The 20,124-nt window shown below is 42.1% G+C and overlaps 1 protein-coding gene across 2 annotated transcripts in view; it reads left to right on the forward strand.

Annotated features, from left to right (window-relative positions):
* The window catches only part of gbf1 (golgi brefeldin A resistant guanine nucleotide exchange factor 1), a 146,459-nt gene that overhangs the window by 62,397 nt on the left and 63,938 nt on the right, over positions 1–20,124 (forward strand). For both annotated transcript variants that reach the window (XM_034100521.2, XM_034100523.2), the window contains exons 4-5: positions 11,656–11,787; positions 19,413–19,531. In XM_034100521.2, coding sequence (XP_033956412.1) covers positions 11,656–11,787; positions 19,413–19,531 — 251 coding nt within the window. The remainder of the gene's footprint in view (positions 1–11,655; positions 11,788–19,412; positions 19,532–20,124) is intronic.

The following is a 20,124-nucleotide window of genomic DNA, read 5'->3' on the forward strand; positions in this document are numbered from 1 at the left end:
GTGCTGGTAGTAAGGGATATCGGCTCTGTGCTCCTTGAACACTCCAGTAACAGTGGGCTAGTAAATACAAATGCAAACTATATTCCATGCAGCCCTTCAGGAAATGCTCCCCTGCAGTAGCCATTACAGCCATTCTCCAAGGCATTTTTAGAAACTTTTAATTTCTCCAGGGCTTTCAAATTGCCTGTTTAGGTTGTGCAGAGGCATTGTTCCAAGCATCTATAAAATACCACTGTGGCCCATGCAATGACCATATGGAGCTCCATAGCATTGTTTCATCCTAATTGCCCCCTTCTACAAGTGTCGATTTCATTCAGGAGAATACAAGGACCAAGGGCAGAAAAGAAGAATGGATGAGACGAGAGGGGGGGCTGAGGGTGAGGAGAGCTGACATTCATCAGAGTTCTCCCGACAGATGGATGAGGATACTGTCGTACTACACTTTGTTCAGCAGATGAGCAGCACCACTCTCCCTGGATTTCATTTGGCCTTGCTGGTCTTGTTAGAGTGTTTCTTCTCTCTTCAACATCGCAGACAAGGACCCTGACTCTTAATTTTAGCAGCTGAAGAGCTCCAGATCAATAACCATCAGTGTTTGGTTTTGGCCCGCTGCGCCGGTCAAATGGGGGGATTCCCCCCTCCCTCCCTCCTCTACTGCTCCCCCACCTTTATAGAAGGTTTCATTTAGTTTTGTCCAATTTCTCAGAAATCTTGTCAACTCTGGGTCAGTTTAAGATGTGCGTGCATGTGCCATGCACGCAGGTATACTGCTGTGATGTCTGAGAATTACACAATTGTTCTTCACGTAATTATTCTGCTGCTTTCAGCACATACAGTAGACGCACTGATTGTTTTCATGTCCGGATATGTCAGAAGCACTATTGAAAATCTATCTGTTTAGCAGAGGTGGAAGAAGTAATCAGATCTTTCAAGTGAAAGTAGAATTACTGCATGGTAAACATACTCCCTCATGCGGTACCTTGGCGGTACCTTGGCTCTCAGCCTCCGAGGAGCACTGCACACTGCTGGGAATGCCTGATATTCACAACTGATCCACTGAAAACTGAAACTTTAGTTGTCTAACCAAGGCAGCAGCGAGACACCAAAGCACTGCCGGACACTTACAAGCAACGGTGCTTTTGAAAAGGGGAAGCCTGAGTGGATCTAGAGTTTAACGAAGAAGTGTGTAGGAAAACGCTCCACAATGGTTTTTATAGAAATACGACTGGACAGACTGGACTTTCAGCATTAGCCTTCATGGTGATAGAACAGGACTTATTATTGGAACACTCAGATCATCTGTACAACAGAGTAACTGAACTTTGTTAGGGAAAGAAAGGAGGATGGATTGTGTGTACAAATAATCAAATGTATTGGTGAAAATAGGCTATAATGATTTTTCTTTAAATCTTTAGATATTTTCTTGACATTTCATTAAAGGAAGGCTCCAGTCATTAGATAGTTAATAAAAACTTCAGTATTTAGTGAAACATTATGTTTAAACCATACCCTGAAGAAATCAGCGATATTCCACAGTAAATAATGATTTTATAGCTCTTTTTTTATCAAAACCTGTATATTCCGTCAGGCAGCTGCCATTTTCAGTAGTCACATGATCCGAAAAACTATCATCTATGCGTTCACTTTGTAAACACACGAACAGCTCATTCGACGAAAACATGGCGGAGTAAGATAAGATAAGATTAACCTTTATTAATCCCCGAGGGGAAATTCAGTTGTACAAAGCAGAAACAGGGTAAGCGTGAAAAAAACAGTACAGCAAAGATTCACACTGATCAATAAAATCTAAAATATTTGAGTTTGGACTCGTCAGCCGAGGAAGAAGTTTAGAAAAATAAAGTCCTGGCGGACTCACCTCTGGGTAATTTGGGAACCATCAGTTCCATTTGACCTTTTTCACTGTAAAAATCATTGTATTACTTTGAATTATCACTATAGGTATTCATTCCATCCAAATACAACTGTAAAAAAAATTAAAAACATACTCTGTTATCCTCTTAGGCCCCACGGACCCGGTTCCGGGGCCGAAATCGCATCATTTGCAGGAAACAACGTCTAAGGAACCTTAATATTTAATAAACTATGAATATTTTATATCCATATAACGGGAAAACAACTAATTTAACTGATCTTTTTCATTTTTTTCTTCAAAAAAAACACACAATGGTAACAGTGAGCCTCTGAATTAGCCGAGCGAAAAATGCTAACCTATTACTGCACCGAAAATCACTCCCAGCTCCCTTATTACTTATCCTAGCTGCACATCCAACACATTGTTTATGATCGTAAAGACACAGAATCTAACGGTGCCCACCTCAACATTGAAAGATACAAACTCGTGACGTTATCAACAAAAACGTACATCAAAACAAGTGGCGCTAGGTACTAACATGCGCTCGGCTAACATGGCTTACCTTCGTCTTTGCCTGGTCTAAACTGGTCTTCAATGGCATTACAACGATAAAAACGATGATGTAGTTAATCCATAGGTTAATATCCAATGTGACTGTGTCCCCTTTGAAATGTTCTGATAATCTATAAGCAATAAAACTGCAAATTCCGTTATCTGCTGTCCGCTCTGTGCTCCGTACCCTCTGGGTCCTGCAATTCCTGCTTCCTTACGTAGTAAACAATAAGTAAAGTCTGCTGCGTAATGTGCTTACGCTGGCTGGCATTGGCAGTGCACTGCATCCCCATTAAGTAATGGTTGATTAATAAATCCCATTTTATGTTTCATCATACTCTCAGAGTAGTCGTCCGGAAACTTGAAATGTTCGCTGCATACATGCGCCTGTGGATCTTTCGGTTCGGGCCGAGCACATTTCGCTAGCCACTGCCTCCGAACGTACTTCCTACACTTACCCGTTGGCAATAGATGGAAGCGAGCATTCCGTGGATTGTTCCTATCCGAATTGTGGCAATGTTTCGCGATACAATGAGGCATATTTCAATAGAATTGTGAGAGTAACTAGCGTAAACAACATGAACAAAGCACATACGTCAATTTGTCCTCGACACCAAACGCATAGTTCATGTCACTTCTGGTAAAATAAGTCATGTGACTCGTCAAAATGGCGCCGCTCACAGGGTTGATGTTATTTCGGTAATTAATCAGTTTAAAATCACTGATAACGTCATCGGATTAAAAAAAAAGAAAAAAAGACTGGCAGAGACTGGTCTGTTTTATCGGATGATAATTATTAAAAAATGCGTGTCATGAGGATTGCCTCCCTTTAACCCTCCGGTATCACTGTGGACGTTTTTGTCCATATGGGTAATTTTTCACTTTTCATTTTGCAATAACTTTGGTTGTGTTGGTGCAAACGGCCTGCATTTTTGTAACAAGGCTATTTTCTCGATCTATTTTGGAATTCAATTAAAAAAAATTCAAATCGGTCTTTAATTCACTGTGTAACAAATCGACTACGCAAATTAGTCATTCAAGACAAAAATGTCCACTGCAAAAGACTTTGATAAAAACATTATATTAAAAGGTTTTTTTCACAACTTCTTTGGGTTCAATCTTTAAAGCAACTTCCGCCCTAATAGAAAATACCAAAAATGTAATCATTTTCAGGATTTTAACCCTTTCAATGCCATTTTGAAAACATGAAACCGCTGTTTTTTTTCATGATGAAAACAGAGAAAATGCGTTATTTTCCCAAAAATACATATCTGGAGACTGGCTCTTTTTTTTTATCACAGTCTTGGATATGTCAAAGATTAGCAACAAAATGGATTTTATGCATTATTAGTTTTTGCACAAAATCAGATTGAACAAAAAAGTTACAAATTAGTCATTCGGGACAAAAAAGTCCACTTCCAAAAACTGCTCTAAAATGACAACAGATTAATATTTTTTAAAACTCTTTGGGGTTAAATCTTTCAATCAACTTCAGTCCTGATCAAAAATACCAAATGTTAAATTATGTTCAGGATTTTAACCCTTGAACTGCCAGTTTTAAAACATGAATTTGCGTTTTCTATGAAAAACATGCACAAAAAAGCAGTTATTTTCCATATAATAAATGTTGGGGGGGTCGACTTTTTTATTTTTTATCACAGTCTTGGATATGTCAAAGATTAGCAACAACATTTTTTTTGTTGCATTATTAGTTTTTGCACAAAATCAGATTGAACAAAAAAAGTTACAAATTAGTCATTTGGGACAAAAATGTCCACTTCCAAAAACTGCTCTAAAATGACAACAGATTAATATTTTTTAAAACTCTTTGGGGTTAAATCTTTCAATAAACTTCAGTCCTGATCACAAATATCAAATGTTAAATTATGTTCAGGATTTTAACCCTTGAACTGCCAGTTTTAAAACATGAATTTGCGTTTTCTATGAAAAACATGCACAAAAAAGCAGTTATTTTCCATATTATAAATGTTGGGAGGTTCGGCTTTTTTTTTTTTTATCACAGTCTTGGATATGTCAAAGATTAGCAACAACATTTATTTTGGTGGATTATTAGTTTTTGCACAGAATCAGATTAGAAAAAATGTCCCATCCACTTCCATTATAACCACATCTTTTGATCTCTCGCCATACCGGTATAAAATCATGCATTTTGTAATGTCAGGGTTTTATATTGGAGGAAAATAGTTCAATTTGTCCTTTTTACTGTATATGACCAGATGTGACATTTTACATTGAATTACATGCTTGTCATGTCTTGGTTTACAGTTTACAGCATTCACAATTTTCCCCTCATCTCTTTACCTTTGATGTGTGTGCGAATGTAGGAGTAAGTGTTCTCTCATGGCATTTTGTTTTTCATTTGTGCTGTTTCATGTGTCTTAGAGGTAAACAGAGGTATGATCTTGACCCAGCTTGACCTTTTTGTTTAGAATTGTTTGGAACTTCAAAGGCTTTGATAATGTCTCTTTAGCATACAAACATACACAGCCATACATGCACTAAGTCAATAAGCGAACACCTGGCTGCAAAGCCAGATCCATAAATATGTGTAGTTTGGCTGGCTGGTCGTTTCATTCCTGTGATACGCAACAAGCGAGTAAGATGAAGAGGCGCTTCTCTGTGGAAGAAGCTAGGGATATGGTGATGCAGCCGGCAACCTCCAGCGAGCTGCTTGACTCTTCTTCTGAATCAGAAACAACCTCAGAAGAAGAATGTGATGTGGAGTCTGATCCTTCTTCTTCTGACCCTTCCACTGAAACTGCAGAGGAAACAGAAGATTCTGGCAGTGGGTGGACATCAACAAATTGTGAAATCTGGTCTCCCTCTAACAACGACACGCTGCGCTACATTCCCGCTGCCAGAGGTTTGGTTCCAGGGCCCACGCGTTATGCCATTACAAGAATTGATGACGTGGAATCCTCCTTCAATTTATTTTTCACTGCTGAGATCATCAGTAGTATTGTCGACATGACAAACTTGCAGGGGGGATGTTCGTTGGCAAACTGGAGTGATGTGGATGCCACAGATATTCGTGCATACATCGGTCTCCTGATGTTGGCTGGAGTGTACAAATCGAAGGGCGAATCCACCCGCAGCCTCTGGGATGACCACAGTGGACGTGCCATCTTCCGTGCCACAATGACCCACACCAAATTCCGGTTGATGAATACCACCCTCCGGTTTGACGACAAGCTGATGAGACCTTCCTGTCACAGAGAAGACAAGCTTGCCCCCATCCGCTCTCTCTGGGAGAAGTGGACACATCGCCTTCCGATGCTTTTCAACCCTGGTGAAGATGTGTGTGTGGATTAGCAGCTTGTCCCCTTCAGAGGCTGCTGCAAATTCCGGCAATACATACCAAGCAAGCCAGCAAAGTATGGGCTAAAAATCTGGATCACCGCTGACGTTGAAACCTCCTATGCCTGGAAGTGCCAGATTTACACCGGTAAAGCTGCTGGCAGTGCTGCCGAGGTGGGCCAGGGAAAGCGTGTCGTCCTGGAAATGACAGAGGGGCTCCAAGGGATCACTGTGACTTGTGACAATTTGTTCACGTCATATGCACTTGTGCTTTTTACTGCTGTGGATCCCTCCTGGAAGCAAGCCAAGTCCTTCAGGAGGAGGCTTTTCTTGGAGGAGTTGGGGAGATCTCTGGTGTCTGCAAAAATCATGCGGAGAAAGCATCCACCTCGTACACCGGCTGTTGTTACCATAGTGGCGGACATACAGGCCTCGACAGCTGCCCCTGACACCGGCACAACCGCAAGCGGCTCCACAAAAAAGAGGGGACTGTGCTGGATGTGCACTGGGAAAAGTTCACCTGCAGAGAGCACCAAATCCCCTGCTGCAGGTTCTGCTGGATGAACTGATCTCTCTCTCGCACGCACATACACACACACACATTATTTGTTATCTCCATCTATCTTACTCCGTCTCTAACACACATACTTGCTCTATCTTCATCCATCTCTCATTTTATTCAACACACACTCATACATATCATTGTTCTGTTTTGACAATTTGATTTGTTCATGAATGTTGATTGCACTTTGCTGTTTGGAAAATAAATGTTGACATTGATACATCTGATGCTGATTTAAAAATGATTTCAAAGAAAGTTGAAAATAGTATTACTTCATTGTTTTTATAGGTCATATAATTCAATGGTAAAATGTCACATCTGGTGATATACAGTAAAAAGGGACACATTGAACTATTTTCCTCCAATATAAAACCCTGACATTATAAAATGCATGATTATATACCGGTATGGCGGAGAGATCAAAAGATGTGGTTATAATGGGAGTGGATGGGACACGAGTGGCTAATGTGTGACTTTTTTTGTTCAATCTGATTTTGTGCAAAAACTAATAATGCAAAAAAAAAAAATGTTGTTGCTAATCTTTGACATATCCAAGACTGTGATAAAAAAAAAAAGCCGACCCCCCCCAACATTTAATATATGTAAAATAACTGCCTTTTTGTGCATGGTTTTCATAGAAAACGCAAATTCATGTTTTAAAACTGGCAGTTCAAGGGTTAAAATCCTGAACATAATTTAACATTTGGTATTTTTGATCAGGACTGAAGTTGATTGAAAGATTTAACCCCAAAAAGCTTTTAAAAATATTAATCTGTTGTCCTTTTAGAGCAGTTTTTGGAAGTGGACATTTTTGTCCCGAATGACTAATATGTAACTTTTTTGTTCAATCTGATTTTGTGCAAAAACTAATAATCAACCAAAATAAATGTTGTTGCTAATCTTTGACATATCCAAGACTGTGATAAAAAAAAAAAAAAGCCGACCCCCCCAACATTTAATATATGTAAAATAACTGCCTTTTTGTGCATGTTTTTCATAGAAAACGCAAATTCATGTTTTCAAACTGGCAGTTCAAGGGTTAAAATCCTGAACATAATTTAACATTTTGTATTTTTGATCAGGACTGAAGTTGATTGAAAGATTTAACCCCAAAAAGTTTTAAAAAACATTAATCTGTTGTCATTTTAGAGCAGTTTTTGGAAGTGGACATTTTTGTCCCGAATGACTAATTTGTAACTTTTTTGTTCAATCTGATTTTGTGCAAAAACTAATAATGCAAAAAAATCCATTTTGTTGCTAATCTTTGACATATCCAAGACTGTTATAAAAAAAAAAGAGCCAGTCTCCGGATATGTATTTTTGGGAAAATAACTCATTTTCTCTGTTTTCATCATGAAAAAAAACAGCGGTTTCATGTTTTCAAAATGGCATTGAAAGGGTTAAAATCCTGAAAATGATTACATTTTTGGTATTTTCTATTAGGGCGGAAGTTGCTTTAAAGATTGAACCCAAAAAAGTTGTGAAAAAAACCTTTTAATATAATGTTTTTATCAAAGTATTTTGCAGTGGACATTTTTGTCTCGAATGACTAATTTGCGTAGTCCAATCGAATGATACCGGAGGGTTAAATAATATATTATATATTATTGATGCAGTTCTGCTAGAGATGAAGGATGTGGCTGCAGCGAAAGTGACTTTCTTGCTTTGAAATTGCATTAATTCTCGCTACATTAGATACCTCTCTGTGATGCAATGCCCCGTTCTGCGTTTCTGTATAATATTGCTCAATACATTTTTTTGTCTCCCAACCTAAAACCCAAAGATTAAATCATGCGCACAAAGTGCTAGCCCTGTAGAGCCCAAATGTTGTTACAATACTTTAAGATTTTACTGGAACACGCTGTCGTATACGCCGATCCAGAGCATCCCAAACATGCTCAATGGGTGACATGTCCGGTGAGTATGCTGGCCATGCAAGAACTGGGATGTTTTCAGCCTAGGAATTGTGTACAGATCCTTGCAACATGGGGCCGTGCATTATCATGCTGCAACATGAGGTGATGGTCGTGGAATGGCACAACAATGGGCCTCAGGATCTCGTCACGGTATCTCTGTGCATTCACAATGCCATCAATAAAATGCACCTGTGTTCGTCGTCCATAACATACGCCTGCCCATACCATAACCCCACCACCACCATGGGCCACTCGATTCACAACATTGACATCAGAAAACCGCTCACCCACACGACGCCACACGCGCTGTCTGCCATCTGCCCTGAACAGTGAAAACCGGGATTCATCCGTGAAGAGAACACCTCTCCAACGTGCCAGACGCCATCGAATGTGAGCATTTTCCCACTCAAGTCGGTTACGACGACGAACCGGAGTCAGGTGGAGACCCCGATGAGGACGACGAGCATGCAGATGAGCTTCCCTGAGACGGTTTCTGACAGTTTGTGCAGAAATTCGTTGGTTATGCAAACCCATTGTTGCAGCAGCTGTCCGAGTGGCTGGTCTCAGACGATCTTGGAGGTGAACATGCTGGATGTGGAGGTCCTGGGCTGGTGTGGTTACACGTGGTCTGCGGTTGTGAGGCCGGTTGGATGTACTGCCAAATTCTCTGAAACGCCTTTGGAGACGGCTTATGGTAGAGAAATGAACATTCAATTCACGGGCAACAGCTCTGGTGGACATTCCTGCTGTCAGCATGCCAATTGCACGCTCCCTCAAAACTTGCGACATCTGGCATTGTGCTGTGTGATAAAACTGCACGTTTCAGAGTGGCCTTTTATTGCGGCCAGCCTAAGGCACACCTGTGCAATAATCATGCTGTCTAATCAGCATCTTGATATGCCACACCTGTGAGGTGGGTTGGATTATCGCGGCAAAGGAGAAGTGCTCACTATCACAGATTCTTTCAGATTTGTGAACAATATTTGAGAGAAATGGTTATTTTGTGTAAATAGAAAATGTTTTAGATCTTTGAGTTCATCTCATGAAAAATGGGAGCAAAAACAAAAGTGTTGCATCTATATTTTTGTTCAGTGTAGTTTTGTGGGAGTGCTCAGATCGTCCCTGCAGCCGTTCTGTGAAAGACTGCGCTGTTCGTACGGATTTTGAATCTGCTCACAAAGACCTGCATCTTTGGAGCCTGCTGAATGTGCATGCTCTCATTTGAGGTGGTCAGGCTGGGTGTAGATCCCTGTGCAACTTCCTCTCCCTTGTTGTCCAGATTCCTCTTTCTGTGTTCTAAGCCTTTTCTGCTCCACTGCCAATACATGTGCATGTGTTAAAGATGGCTTCGGTTTCATCCTGAGGTGCTCTCCTGGGGGCAAATGTTCACCCCCACCTCTCCCTTCTCTTCTTGCTGGGGTCATTTGCAGAGGTAATCCACACATGGCTGGATACTCTCACCACTGGTAAAGGTAGATGGGATTAGGCTCATGGTGAAGGGTATTGGGCTCATTTCACAAGCCCTTTGTTTTACCAATTAAGATGAACTTGAGTTGGACTTGGACGCACTCTTATATCAGTACTTGTATCAAACGAACCAGCCCGCAGATGGCAACATGCACGCCTGGGTGAGCCGCTTTAATCCTGCGTTTTTATTTTATTTTGGTCAATGTCAGCCAGAGGTTAACCTGGTTATAGAATGATTGCCTCACCCGGCTGTATTTATCTCACTTCACTCCACAAGCCCTGGAGATTGAGCTGAAGTACAGCGCCTGTATTTAGTCTTTATTTAAGAAGATTGGTGGTGGCCACCAACAGACCGCTGCAGTCAGCCCGTGTTCACCGATGGCCAGCTGGATCAATACAACACAATTGGGTTTTCCAATCTGCGGTCTTTGGGAACGCAGCCACAGCACTTACAGGGTGATCGCCTCTGATCAAATCTTCATCAGGATCTATTGACAGATTCATTTGAGCACCATCCTTCTACCCTTACTACACTGTAAAGAAATGGGACACAAAAGCCCTCTTTAAAAAGTTTTCTGGCAGCTGATGGACAAGCATCTCACTCATTCACCAGCTAACACTGATTTTATTTTTATTTGCTTAATTTAAAGGTTTATGTTTTTATTTTATCTTGCATGGGGTAGTAGTTGTTTAATTTACTGTCACCCCCTCACCCTTTGAAGCAAAGCTCTTCCAAGCTTCTAGAAAAAATATTCAATAAAGCAGAAAGCGAGAGATTTGCTTTTGAAAGCAAGGCCTTAAAGTGACCTGGCAGCAGATAAAGGGACTGTGTACATTTCCCAAACCATTTCATATTTCATTTCTAAACAAGCTGCAGGGGTATTGAATATCACACGCTAATGCACGGCGGTCACATGTGCATTTGTGAAATTCTTTGGACACTCCACCAGGCGCTTTTGATGTCCACGTTTTCTCCCTGTCTGAAGTGGAGCTGCTCTTAAGAAAGCCATAATCCTGGCGGGATTGCTGCGGCGAGCGCTCTGCTGGCAGAACCTTTGGCAGCGGCATGCGTGACTCCATTCATTTTCCCTGTTGTTGTTTTACCTGTGTTGTATTTTTGCTTGGCCCCCTTGACCCCCCTTCTCTGAATTCTCCAGAGAAAGAGAGAGACTATTGAAATGGGGGGGATTGGCTAAAGGTGGTTTCCCAGAGAGGAATGCCCAGTGAAGCCCCCCCCCCCGGGAACTGAGTACGTCTCCTCATCTCATTCTGCAGCTGCATTTAATAAACTGTAGGATTCAATTGGCCTGGCTTATTGACGGTAATGTTCATTAAGATCCAAGAACCTTCTTTTTTTATACTCCATTCTATATTGAAAATGCGACATGAGGTTATCATCTTGAAATAAGTGAACACTTCTCCCAAATGGTGTAGTGGTCCTTTAATTCAGCTTCTCAAAGCAGACCATCTCTGTTCTTCTTCCTCAAACTGTATACATCCCTCTTCTCATCCTGCCTTCTATGTTCTGAAAAAAAAGGAGGTGTTACTGAAGTTTACATGCAAGTATAACAAGTACATCCCTTTACTGTAATGCAGCCTTTCCAACCAGGAGACACGCATGTGATACAACAATATCCAAAATATAAGAAGATATATAGACTCCTATCACAAAATCCATATCGTATTGATCCAGCACTACAGCAGTTCTTTTTTCAAAGAAATAAACAAATGACTTGGTGAACAAAGAAGAAACTAAAGCCCTAAATAAGTTGGCAGTTAGTGCACATGTTCGTCTATCTCTAAGTTGTAATCTCTACTAAATGAAATGTCTACAGCTTTCACTTCTCTCTAATATGAAAATGATAATGAAGTACTGGTGAAAATGTACATATACATGAAAGGTATTGGATCTAAAGTTAACCGTTAGATTCCCAGGACCTCATGTTGTCTATGTTTCTCTATTTCAGAGCTCTCAGATGTGGAACCCAACGTTTTTCTCAGGCCCTTCCTCGAGGTGGTCCGCTCTGAGGACACCACTGGACCAATCACAGGCCTCGCCCTTACTTCTGTCAACAAATTCCTCTCCTACGGCCTTATAGGTAAGAAACGCTTTTCTTTTCTGGCCTTTCTCTTTCTATATTGTGTGTTTTGTATGTTTATAGACCATATTGACCATTTTTAGGAAAAGGAAAAATGCCAAGCCAAGTACTAGAGATTGCAAGCTTCTTAACTGGTGTTAGCTAGGTAAGTACGTGTTTTAATTAACAGTAAGTTAAAATCAATGTATACATCATCCTGGCACTCTCAAACATGCAGAAGAATGTTCTGTTGTTTATGGTGGGATCAGTGTAGGAATGCCAGGAATGGATTTGTCATCATGGGTGCAGAAGCGGGCTGGTTCTGGCGTACAGTCAGGACTGCCTGTCCCCATTAGCCTCATCATGGAAGTATGCCCAGTGTCTGCCAGTTGTTTTGTTAAGTGTGAAATGAGCATGCTTCGCCAGATGTTGGTCTCAGTAGCAGGGTGGACTGAATGTTACCATGCTGTCAACAGAAACAGCTGCAGCCATTGCTTAGCTCACTGAGCGTTTGAGCTGACAGGAATACTGGACAGTACTACAGTGATGGTGATGGGTGCACGGCCTTGTTCTGACGCATTCAAACCCAAAATAAATCACATCTCAGCATATTTGTATCCAGTTGACATACCCTACTTATTCCCTGGACTCATTTTAGAAGTGTGTGTTTGTGTGACACCGTATCCTAGATGTCCTAAACTTGGCTGTCATTTCCTCTCAGCAACAATCGGCAACAGCTGATCTGCTCTGAGCACATCCACACACCATTAGCTTTCTGTCTCTCATTCACACACTCTCACCGGGCCACACATTACGACTCTTTAAACATTCCCAGCTGACCTTCGGCATCTTCACATGGTGGGCTACTGCAAGCTGGGGTCCTCAGAACATTTGCATTTGTGGGTCCTTTTTAAACAGTTCCTACGTTTTTACTACGTTGAAGTGAGCAAAAATAGACATTAGGATTTGATGTTGGAACTGAGCTTTCTTTAAAAACATGTATATGTGAAACCATTTCTGGAACAAATGGCTTCTGCCTGCCAAGGCTCGTACAGATGTACACACAACATGTGTTAAAGATCACCTCACAAACGGCCCCCTGTGTCCCAGAGCCTCTGTCTGTCACTCCAGACCTGACACCAGCTCCCTTAATCCCCCCCACCCCCACCCCGACGCCATGGCTCCCCCAGCAGCAGATCATCAGCATTGTTCCAAGGGCCGCACCATTGTGCCGATGCTGCACGCTCGCTCTCAAGCACAGCTCCTGTTGTTTTAAGAAGAAGAAATAGTGGGTAGTTTGAGAACTGTATTAACAGTCTGACTTTAGTTGCTCAACAGTACAGACTGTTAACACCCCTCTTCTCTTGTTTAACGTAGCCATGCATCCGTTTCTTCGGTAGTGTGGGAGGGATGTGATGTGATGTTTAATGCACGCCCGATCTGAAGCATGTGTCAGAGACTCCGGAGGAGATCACAGATATCGTTCCTCATGAGAGCACAGTGACTGGGTTCAGCATTTACACCAAGCAGTATTTCATATATAATATATATATATATATATATATATTATATATGTGTGTGTATATATATATATATATATATATAGCTGCAAAATATTACATAGCTTTCCAAATAGTTTTTCTAATGAAATTGTGCTTATTTTTTAATGCCCAGTGAACATTTTTGATCGTGTAAAAGTAATTCCAAAATGTTGAATACAGCGTATTCATTTATAAATATATATACTTATAAATAAATACACTCTATTGTACTTTGGGAGTGTACTGTACGTCAACTACATCATTTAACACCACCTAAGCAAAAAAAACAACAGTATAAAAATAGAACTGTTAACTAACAGTAACATGTGATTATTGATTTGATCAGCACGAGTTCCCCGTACTGTAGTTCAACAATTAGTACAAATATTAATAATAATATCAACATGAATTTTAAACATTTAGAAAATAAATCAGACCTTGATGCTTCACGGACTGTCTGAAATATACCTACTGTATTCATCAGTACATTGTTTTAGCTAACATCCTATCTGAAGTCAGGATGTAGAAACTGTGCTGCCTTCAGGGCCGCTGGGACATATGAAGTTAACTAGACTGAAAGAACAGCAGCACTGGTTTGTCAAGTACTGCCATCTCCTGGCTAGGAATAAATACAAAAAAAGTCTGCATGACTCGAAAATGTTTCTTAGTCATCTTCTGGATTCAATTTGTATTAAAACAATTTTTCTTGGCATTATGTTTACATGTGATCCTCCACTCTGTAATCCATTTGCTTGATGTATCTTTAGTAAGACTGAAGCTGAATGGTGCTTCTTAAAGGATATCACCGTTTCATTATGGTACTTGCTGAATGACTGATGGCTTAAGGTGCAGGATAGAGTGTGTTGGTGTTCAGCAGGTTTTAACACATCACTATCACCCCCTCTAATCTGCTGGGAGATCTGCCTCCAGCAGGCCGCTGCAGGGGTCCAAATGACCCTGGGTGTTGTGTTGAATATGATCCTCCCTTAAGTGTGTCACCCTGAGCAGGATCCCCTGCACCATCCTCTTTTTAAATGTTTTGCTTGTCGAGGGCATAACAGAAAGAGGGAGGCAGTTATTTCATACAACAACCCACTCATTCCGCTCACTCCTTTATTTACTTTGAGGTTATTCCTCACATTCTGTGGCATGGAGAAAGCAGTAACTAAGCCTTGTTGCTGACAGATACCCAGATCTGCTCTATCCTCTCTTTCCCACTGCTCATCTCTCCCTCCGTGGTCGTCCTCCTCCCCCTTTCCCCCTGCCCAGTAGAGTCAGCAAAGCCCCTCACTGTGCTGGAGCATCCATGGTCAGTAGCCCACAGAGGGCTCAGCGCGGGGCTCAGCTCAGGCTTAAACTGCAGCCACTGGCAGAAGTGATGAGCTTACAGTACAGCTGTGGCCTGCCTTTCATTTGAGGGGTAGAAACATTGTTATTCTTCAATTAAATGGATGTCATAAGAAAAGAAAGGAGTGTGTATTTCTCATTACCGTCAACATTACACGTAGTTCAACAAAAAAAGGAGCATCACCTATTTCTCGAAATCCTTGGACAAAAATCAAATGAATATGACACGGTGAGCATGGTACAAGACGAGGGGAAGTCAAAGATTCAAAGTGAGGAACAAGTCTGACCCAATGATTTCAACAAGGTTGATTTGGCCTTCTACTTCCCAATTTGGGAACATGATGGTCACATTTTGAAATTCAATGTACAAGCATAACATTTCTTAAAAATAGAATATAAATCAAAATACACATTGAAAATGAAAAACCAATATATATTCAGAGGAGTATCCAAACACTATAAAACATACAGAAAATAATGTAATACTCTCATCTACTAAGCATATAACATTGTGTACTGTATGCATCAATACATTGTGAACAGTAGCTTTTGTTAAATTAAAAGTCAAATGTATCCTGTGAAATCACTCAGTTTACTGGTCAGGTGAACTCCCAGGTACTCCTTGTCCACTCCCTGGAGGCTCACCGGTGCAGGAACAGAGCGGTGGTCCACCAGCAGCTCCTTGGTCTCCCCTGCATTGATCTGGAGGCCACAAAGCCGGTCAGCTCTCTGTGCTCTCTGTGCTCACCGTCTGCTGAGGACTGAAGAGCAGTCGGAGAACCTTGTATGTGAAGTTTGTAGTGTAAAGGGTGAAGAGGGAGGAGCCCCCATGCTGCAAACAAACATGTTAGACTCACAGTCCCGTATTCTCACATTCTGTGGTTGGTTGGCAACGGAGACCAGGATCCATGCTGTGAGTTGGTGCTCAGACTGGTCCCTCATAATCATGGGCTGCAGCCTTTTCTTAACACTGATTGCGGTTTTCTATACATTGCTTATACTTTTGGTTTGGTCATTAACTACAATCTAGGAGTTGGTAATGCACTAAATAATACTCAACCCATTCATGATTTATTCTGTTCTGTGCAACCCACTAAGAGCAATGTAAACCAGAGTCAATGTCCTTTTATGTGAACACATACACAACTGATTCTGAAAGTAGATCTTTTTTTCTTTACTTTTAAAGGGGACCTATCATGCAAAATTCACTTTTTGATGTCTTTTATACATAAATGTGTCCCCGATGCGATGAGTCAGGGAACTCACAAAGTCTCAGAAAACAAAACCCTCTCTCTTTTCCTCCGTGCCCAAATCTCTGAAAACGAGGGAACAACGGAGCTGATCCAGATCCAGTGTGTGTAAAGAAGCAGGATATAAAAAGGAACTCGCCTTGTGGTAAACCTGGGAGAGAAAGCCTTTGAGCTCCATACTGTTTCAGAAATAATCCTTGATGTGGTTTTGGCGGTTCATCACAGCATCATTTATTTTAGACAGTATCTGCCGGGTCCCACATGAGCAGGCATAAACTCAGCCCCCTCTTTAAAAAAAAAAAAGCTTTATACCCCCGAATCAGCACTTTAGTAACAGGAAGCAGAGTCCTGCACGGGTCTGATTTTCAAGACCCGCTCCCGCCCCGCAACGTGCAGTACCGAACCCACCCGCACATATTGCCAATTAGTCCCGCAGCCGACCCGACCCGACCTGTCGGCACAAGATTTGCAAACCGACCCGAACCCGCATATCCTATGAGCAGTGAAAACATGCAGTTGTGTATTTGGCTCAAAAAGCGTGTGATGTTGGTGGTAATGTTTTCTTGAAAACATTACCCACTGTAGTGACGTGTGAATAAACTCCAACTCTGTATCAACAACACTGTTGTGTAACTTCAGTTAAATACTTGTACGTGTGTAGATTAGAAAGAGGTGAGATAAAGGATCTGCAGTATTTTATGAAGTATTCATCGTACAAAGGTCAGTTTTATACAAGTAGAAGTGTGTATTTACCTGGTAGTAGGCTGTCAGTAATGGCTACGCCTCTCTATTTGAACTGGTAGATCTCGGCAGACTGGCAACTTCAAAAGTAGCTCTCGGCTCACAAAAGGTTGGGCACCCCTGCTCTAAACATTGCATGATATGTGACTTTAATGTTGCCTTTCTCTTGGATCTGTTTTGGGAACCGAACACATACTAGGGAATATGTTGGTTGCTCAGTCTTGTGAAAAGTAAATGCAGGATCACCAGCACTTGCTCTCAAGACCACAAAATCCTATGTACGCGTACCATGCATTTACTGATGTGCACTCTGTAGCTAAGACGAGAGCAGGCAGCCTGTCTGAAAGGTGATCTGGTGCTATTCAGAAGATGAACAGGTGAACACACTCATTTGTTATCTGCACATGGAAGCAGCGGTCTCTTTGTCCGGTCTCTAAAGACGTATTGGTCCTTCTGCAGAGTGCAGCCTGAGAGCTCTGTGTGCGTCCGTCTCTCCCTCACGCCACCACTGTGACTCTGGGACCAGAGTTTGATGTTACTTTAACTGCTTTGTGTGGCAGCTGGTTCAAACCCCTGTTGACTTTGCCCACATACCCTCAGGCACAAACACACACTCAAGTAGAGACTCTCCCTTCCTCAATGTTATTTTAACAATGCCCCCCCCCCCCCCCCCAACCCTTATCTTATAGACTGTGTGCCAAGAGAAGGATTAGTGTTTTATATCACTCCTGCCATCCTGCGGGATCCCCCTGTGGCTCCAGTTTCTGCGTGTGGACACTGGGTGATCTCAGCACGACTTCCACGCTTGTTGTCGCCCTTGCCTCTGGAGGGATGTTGGCATCGCTGCGTCTGAACGGCCTCAATACTCCAATTCTTAGCCATCAACCGGCTTCTCACTTCCAGCCACTGACTCTCTGCACTCAGTCTTCACAGCAGCTGCCAACTTGTCACACACATTTGCTAAGAGGGCAGTTTCCTAACAATCACGTTACGAAGTTATGTTTTTAGGAAAGCTTCAGTGTCGCCTTAAACCCAGAGCTGCCATCTTGTCCACATGTTGAGACGCAGCATGGTTGCTTGGAAAGTAATCACCCTTGTATCCAGCTCTGCCTCCACTCTCCCACTCCCCCCCGTGCGTATTAGTTAATGGGTTGCTGCTCCTGAGTGCGATGGGAAAGGAACACAGGCTGTCTCCAGGAGGCAGCCGCTCGGGTTTCAAAAACACAGGCTCCTGTTGCTCTGACAGCCAATGTGTCCCAGCCTGCCTCACACAAAAGGCCACATCTGGTCATTATAGGCCGCGGACGAAGGACACTGTGGAGAGGCCACACCACATTTGTTTGGTTTATTAATGAGTTGTGCTGCTGGAGCTGTGATCTGGGAGTTTACTTCAAATCTCAGACAACTTTTAAATGACTACTGGATGGTGACTCATTATCACCTATTCACTTGCATTAGGAAAGAGACGTGTGTAAATCAGCAGATGATTGTTTTACTAAATGAACTACCCAGTACTAACACTTTTATAACCCTTATTTGGATCATTAGGGTCTGAAAGTCATTGAATGAGGCAGGGCACGCTCTCTGGGCTCCATGTCCTGCCTCCAGCCTGTATGCAGTTCTCTGTATACATCCATGGTGATTCTCAGCTGGACAGCGTGCCGTGTGACTGTACTGGGCTGATCATTGCATTTAGCTGACGCTTTTATCCAAAGCGACTTACAATAAGTGCGTTCGACCAACAAAATACAAACTTGAAGAAAACAGAATCATCAAGTACATCAGGCCAAAACATTTCAAGTGCTACTCAACTGGCTTTAGATAAGCCAGTCCTTTATTAGTATATAAGTGCTTTGTTAATAGTTCTATCCTCGAGGTGGAGTCGAGAGAGATGAGTTTCAGTCTGGAAGGTGTGTGAGCTTTCTGCCGTCCTGATGTCAATGGGAGCTCATTCCACCATCTTGGAGCCAGGATAGCAAACCCACGTGTTTCTGCTGATGGGAACTTGGGTCCCCCTCGCAGCGAGGGTGCAGCGAGTCGTCTGGCTGATGCAGAGCGGAGTGCACGTGCTGGGGTGCACGGTTTAACCATGTCCTGGATGTAGGAAGGGCCAGACCCATTCACAGCATGGTACGCAAGCACCAGTGTCTTCAAGTGAATTCTAGCAGTTACCGGAAGCCAGTGGAGGGAGCGGAGGAGCGGCGTGGTGTGGGAGAATCATAAAACTTAAGCACAGTTCAAGATGAAACGGAACTAATAATGTCACGGTGTGACATGTGGAAAGAGGATACTGACAGAACAGCTCTGTAAACACAGCCTTCAGGTGTTGTTGTTTGAAAGCCCTGTTTTATTCTCTTTACCCGTAATCGTGCCAGAGAGGAGAAACGTACATTGTGCTTTTGACCCATCCTGTGTTAGCAGCAGTGGGCTGCCATTATGTACGGCGCCCGGGGAGCCGTGTGGGGAACGGTGCCTTGCTCAGGGACACCTCGTAGCACTTGGTCTTTCGGGGACTTGAACCGGTGACCTTCCGGTTCCCAAGCGAAGTCCCTATGGACTTCGCCACCAGCGCCCTATATATCCCTTTTTTTTGTCTTCTTTTTCAACTTTCATCTAATAAATAAATAAATAAATGTTTTCCAGAGGTGTTCAATGGAGCCTTTTGAACATTAAAAAGGAATATAACCTTGAAACATATTCCCAAACTAATCAAAGAACCTTTTCTGAGTCAGCCTTTAGATAATGTGTGTTTCTTGTGTGTTTGCAGATGCTAACCATGAAGCAGCAGCAGAGGCCATAGAGAACATGGCCGACGCAGTCACACACGCTCGCTTTGTGGGAACCGACCCTGCCAGCGATGAAGTTGTCCTTATGAAAATTCTGCAGGTACGACATGTTTCCTCATTGGAGCCTCAGTTGTCTGCACCAACCTAATGGAGCCCGGCTCATAAGGTTGTCTCAATCCAGCCTTCCAATAAAATAGACTTTTTTTAGTTTTAAGTCTTTAGTTTTTTGTAATAAGGTAAGTTTCTATTATGTTTAATTAAGAATGTGAGAGAGACGTGTACATTTATTTTCATAGTAATTCAATGGCTTTCCTGCGGCCCTACAACCTACGTGTAGTTGGAACACAAGTCAAAACAATGCTTTCTTATTTTCTTGGCTCTGTAGGTCTTATCTCAGAAATGCTCCTGTAAGGACACAGTTACAATGTAGTATATGTTTACTGTTTACAGAGTATATATATTAGGAGATATACACATTTGGATCAGATTTCAACTGGAACCTGTGCCGTTTGAAGTTTTGGGTTTAGTAGTTATTCTGCTGATATGCTACAACAAGAGTAGATACTACTGCTGCAGATAGGAGATAAGTGCTGACGTGCAGACAGTATAAGCACCATTTATTTTCATTTAAACCTGATGAGCATAATATTTCTTCTTTAAAAAAAAGTAAAAACATTGATTTTGCAGAGTCTG

This window comes from Pseudochaenichthys georgianus, chromosome 15, assembly GCF_902827115.2.
Source record: "Pseudochaenichthys georgianus chromosome 15, fPseGeo1.2, whole genome shotgun sequence".
Lineage (NCBI taxonomy): Eukaryota > Metazoa > Chordata > Actinopteri > Perciformes > Channichthyidae > Pseudochaenichthys > Pseudochaenichthys georgianus.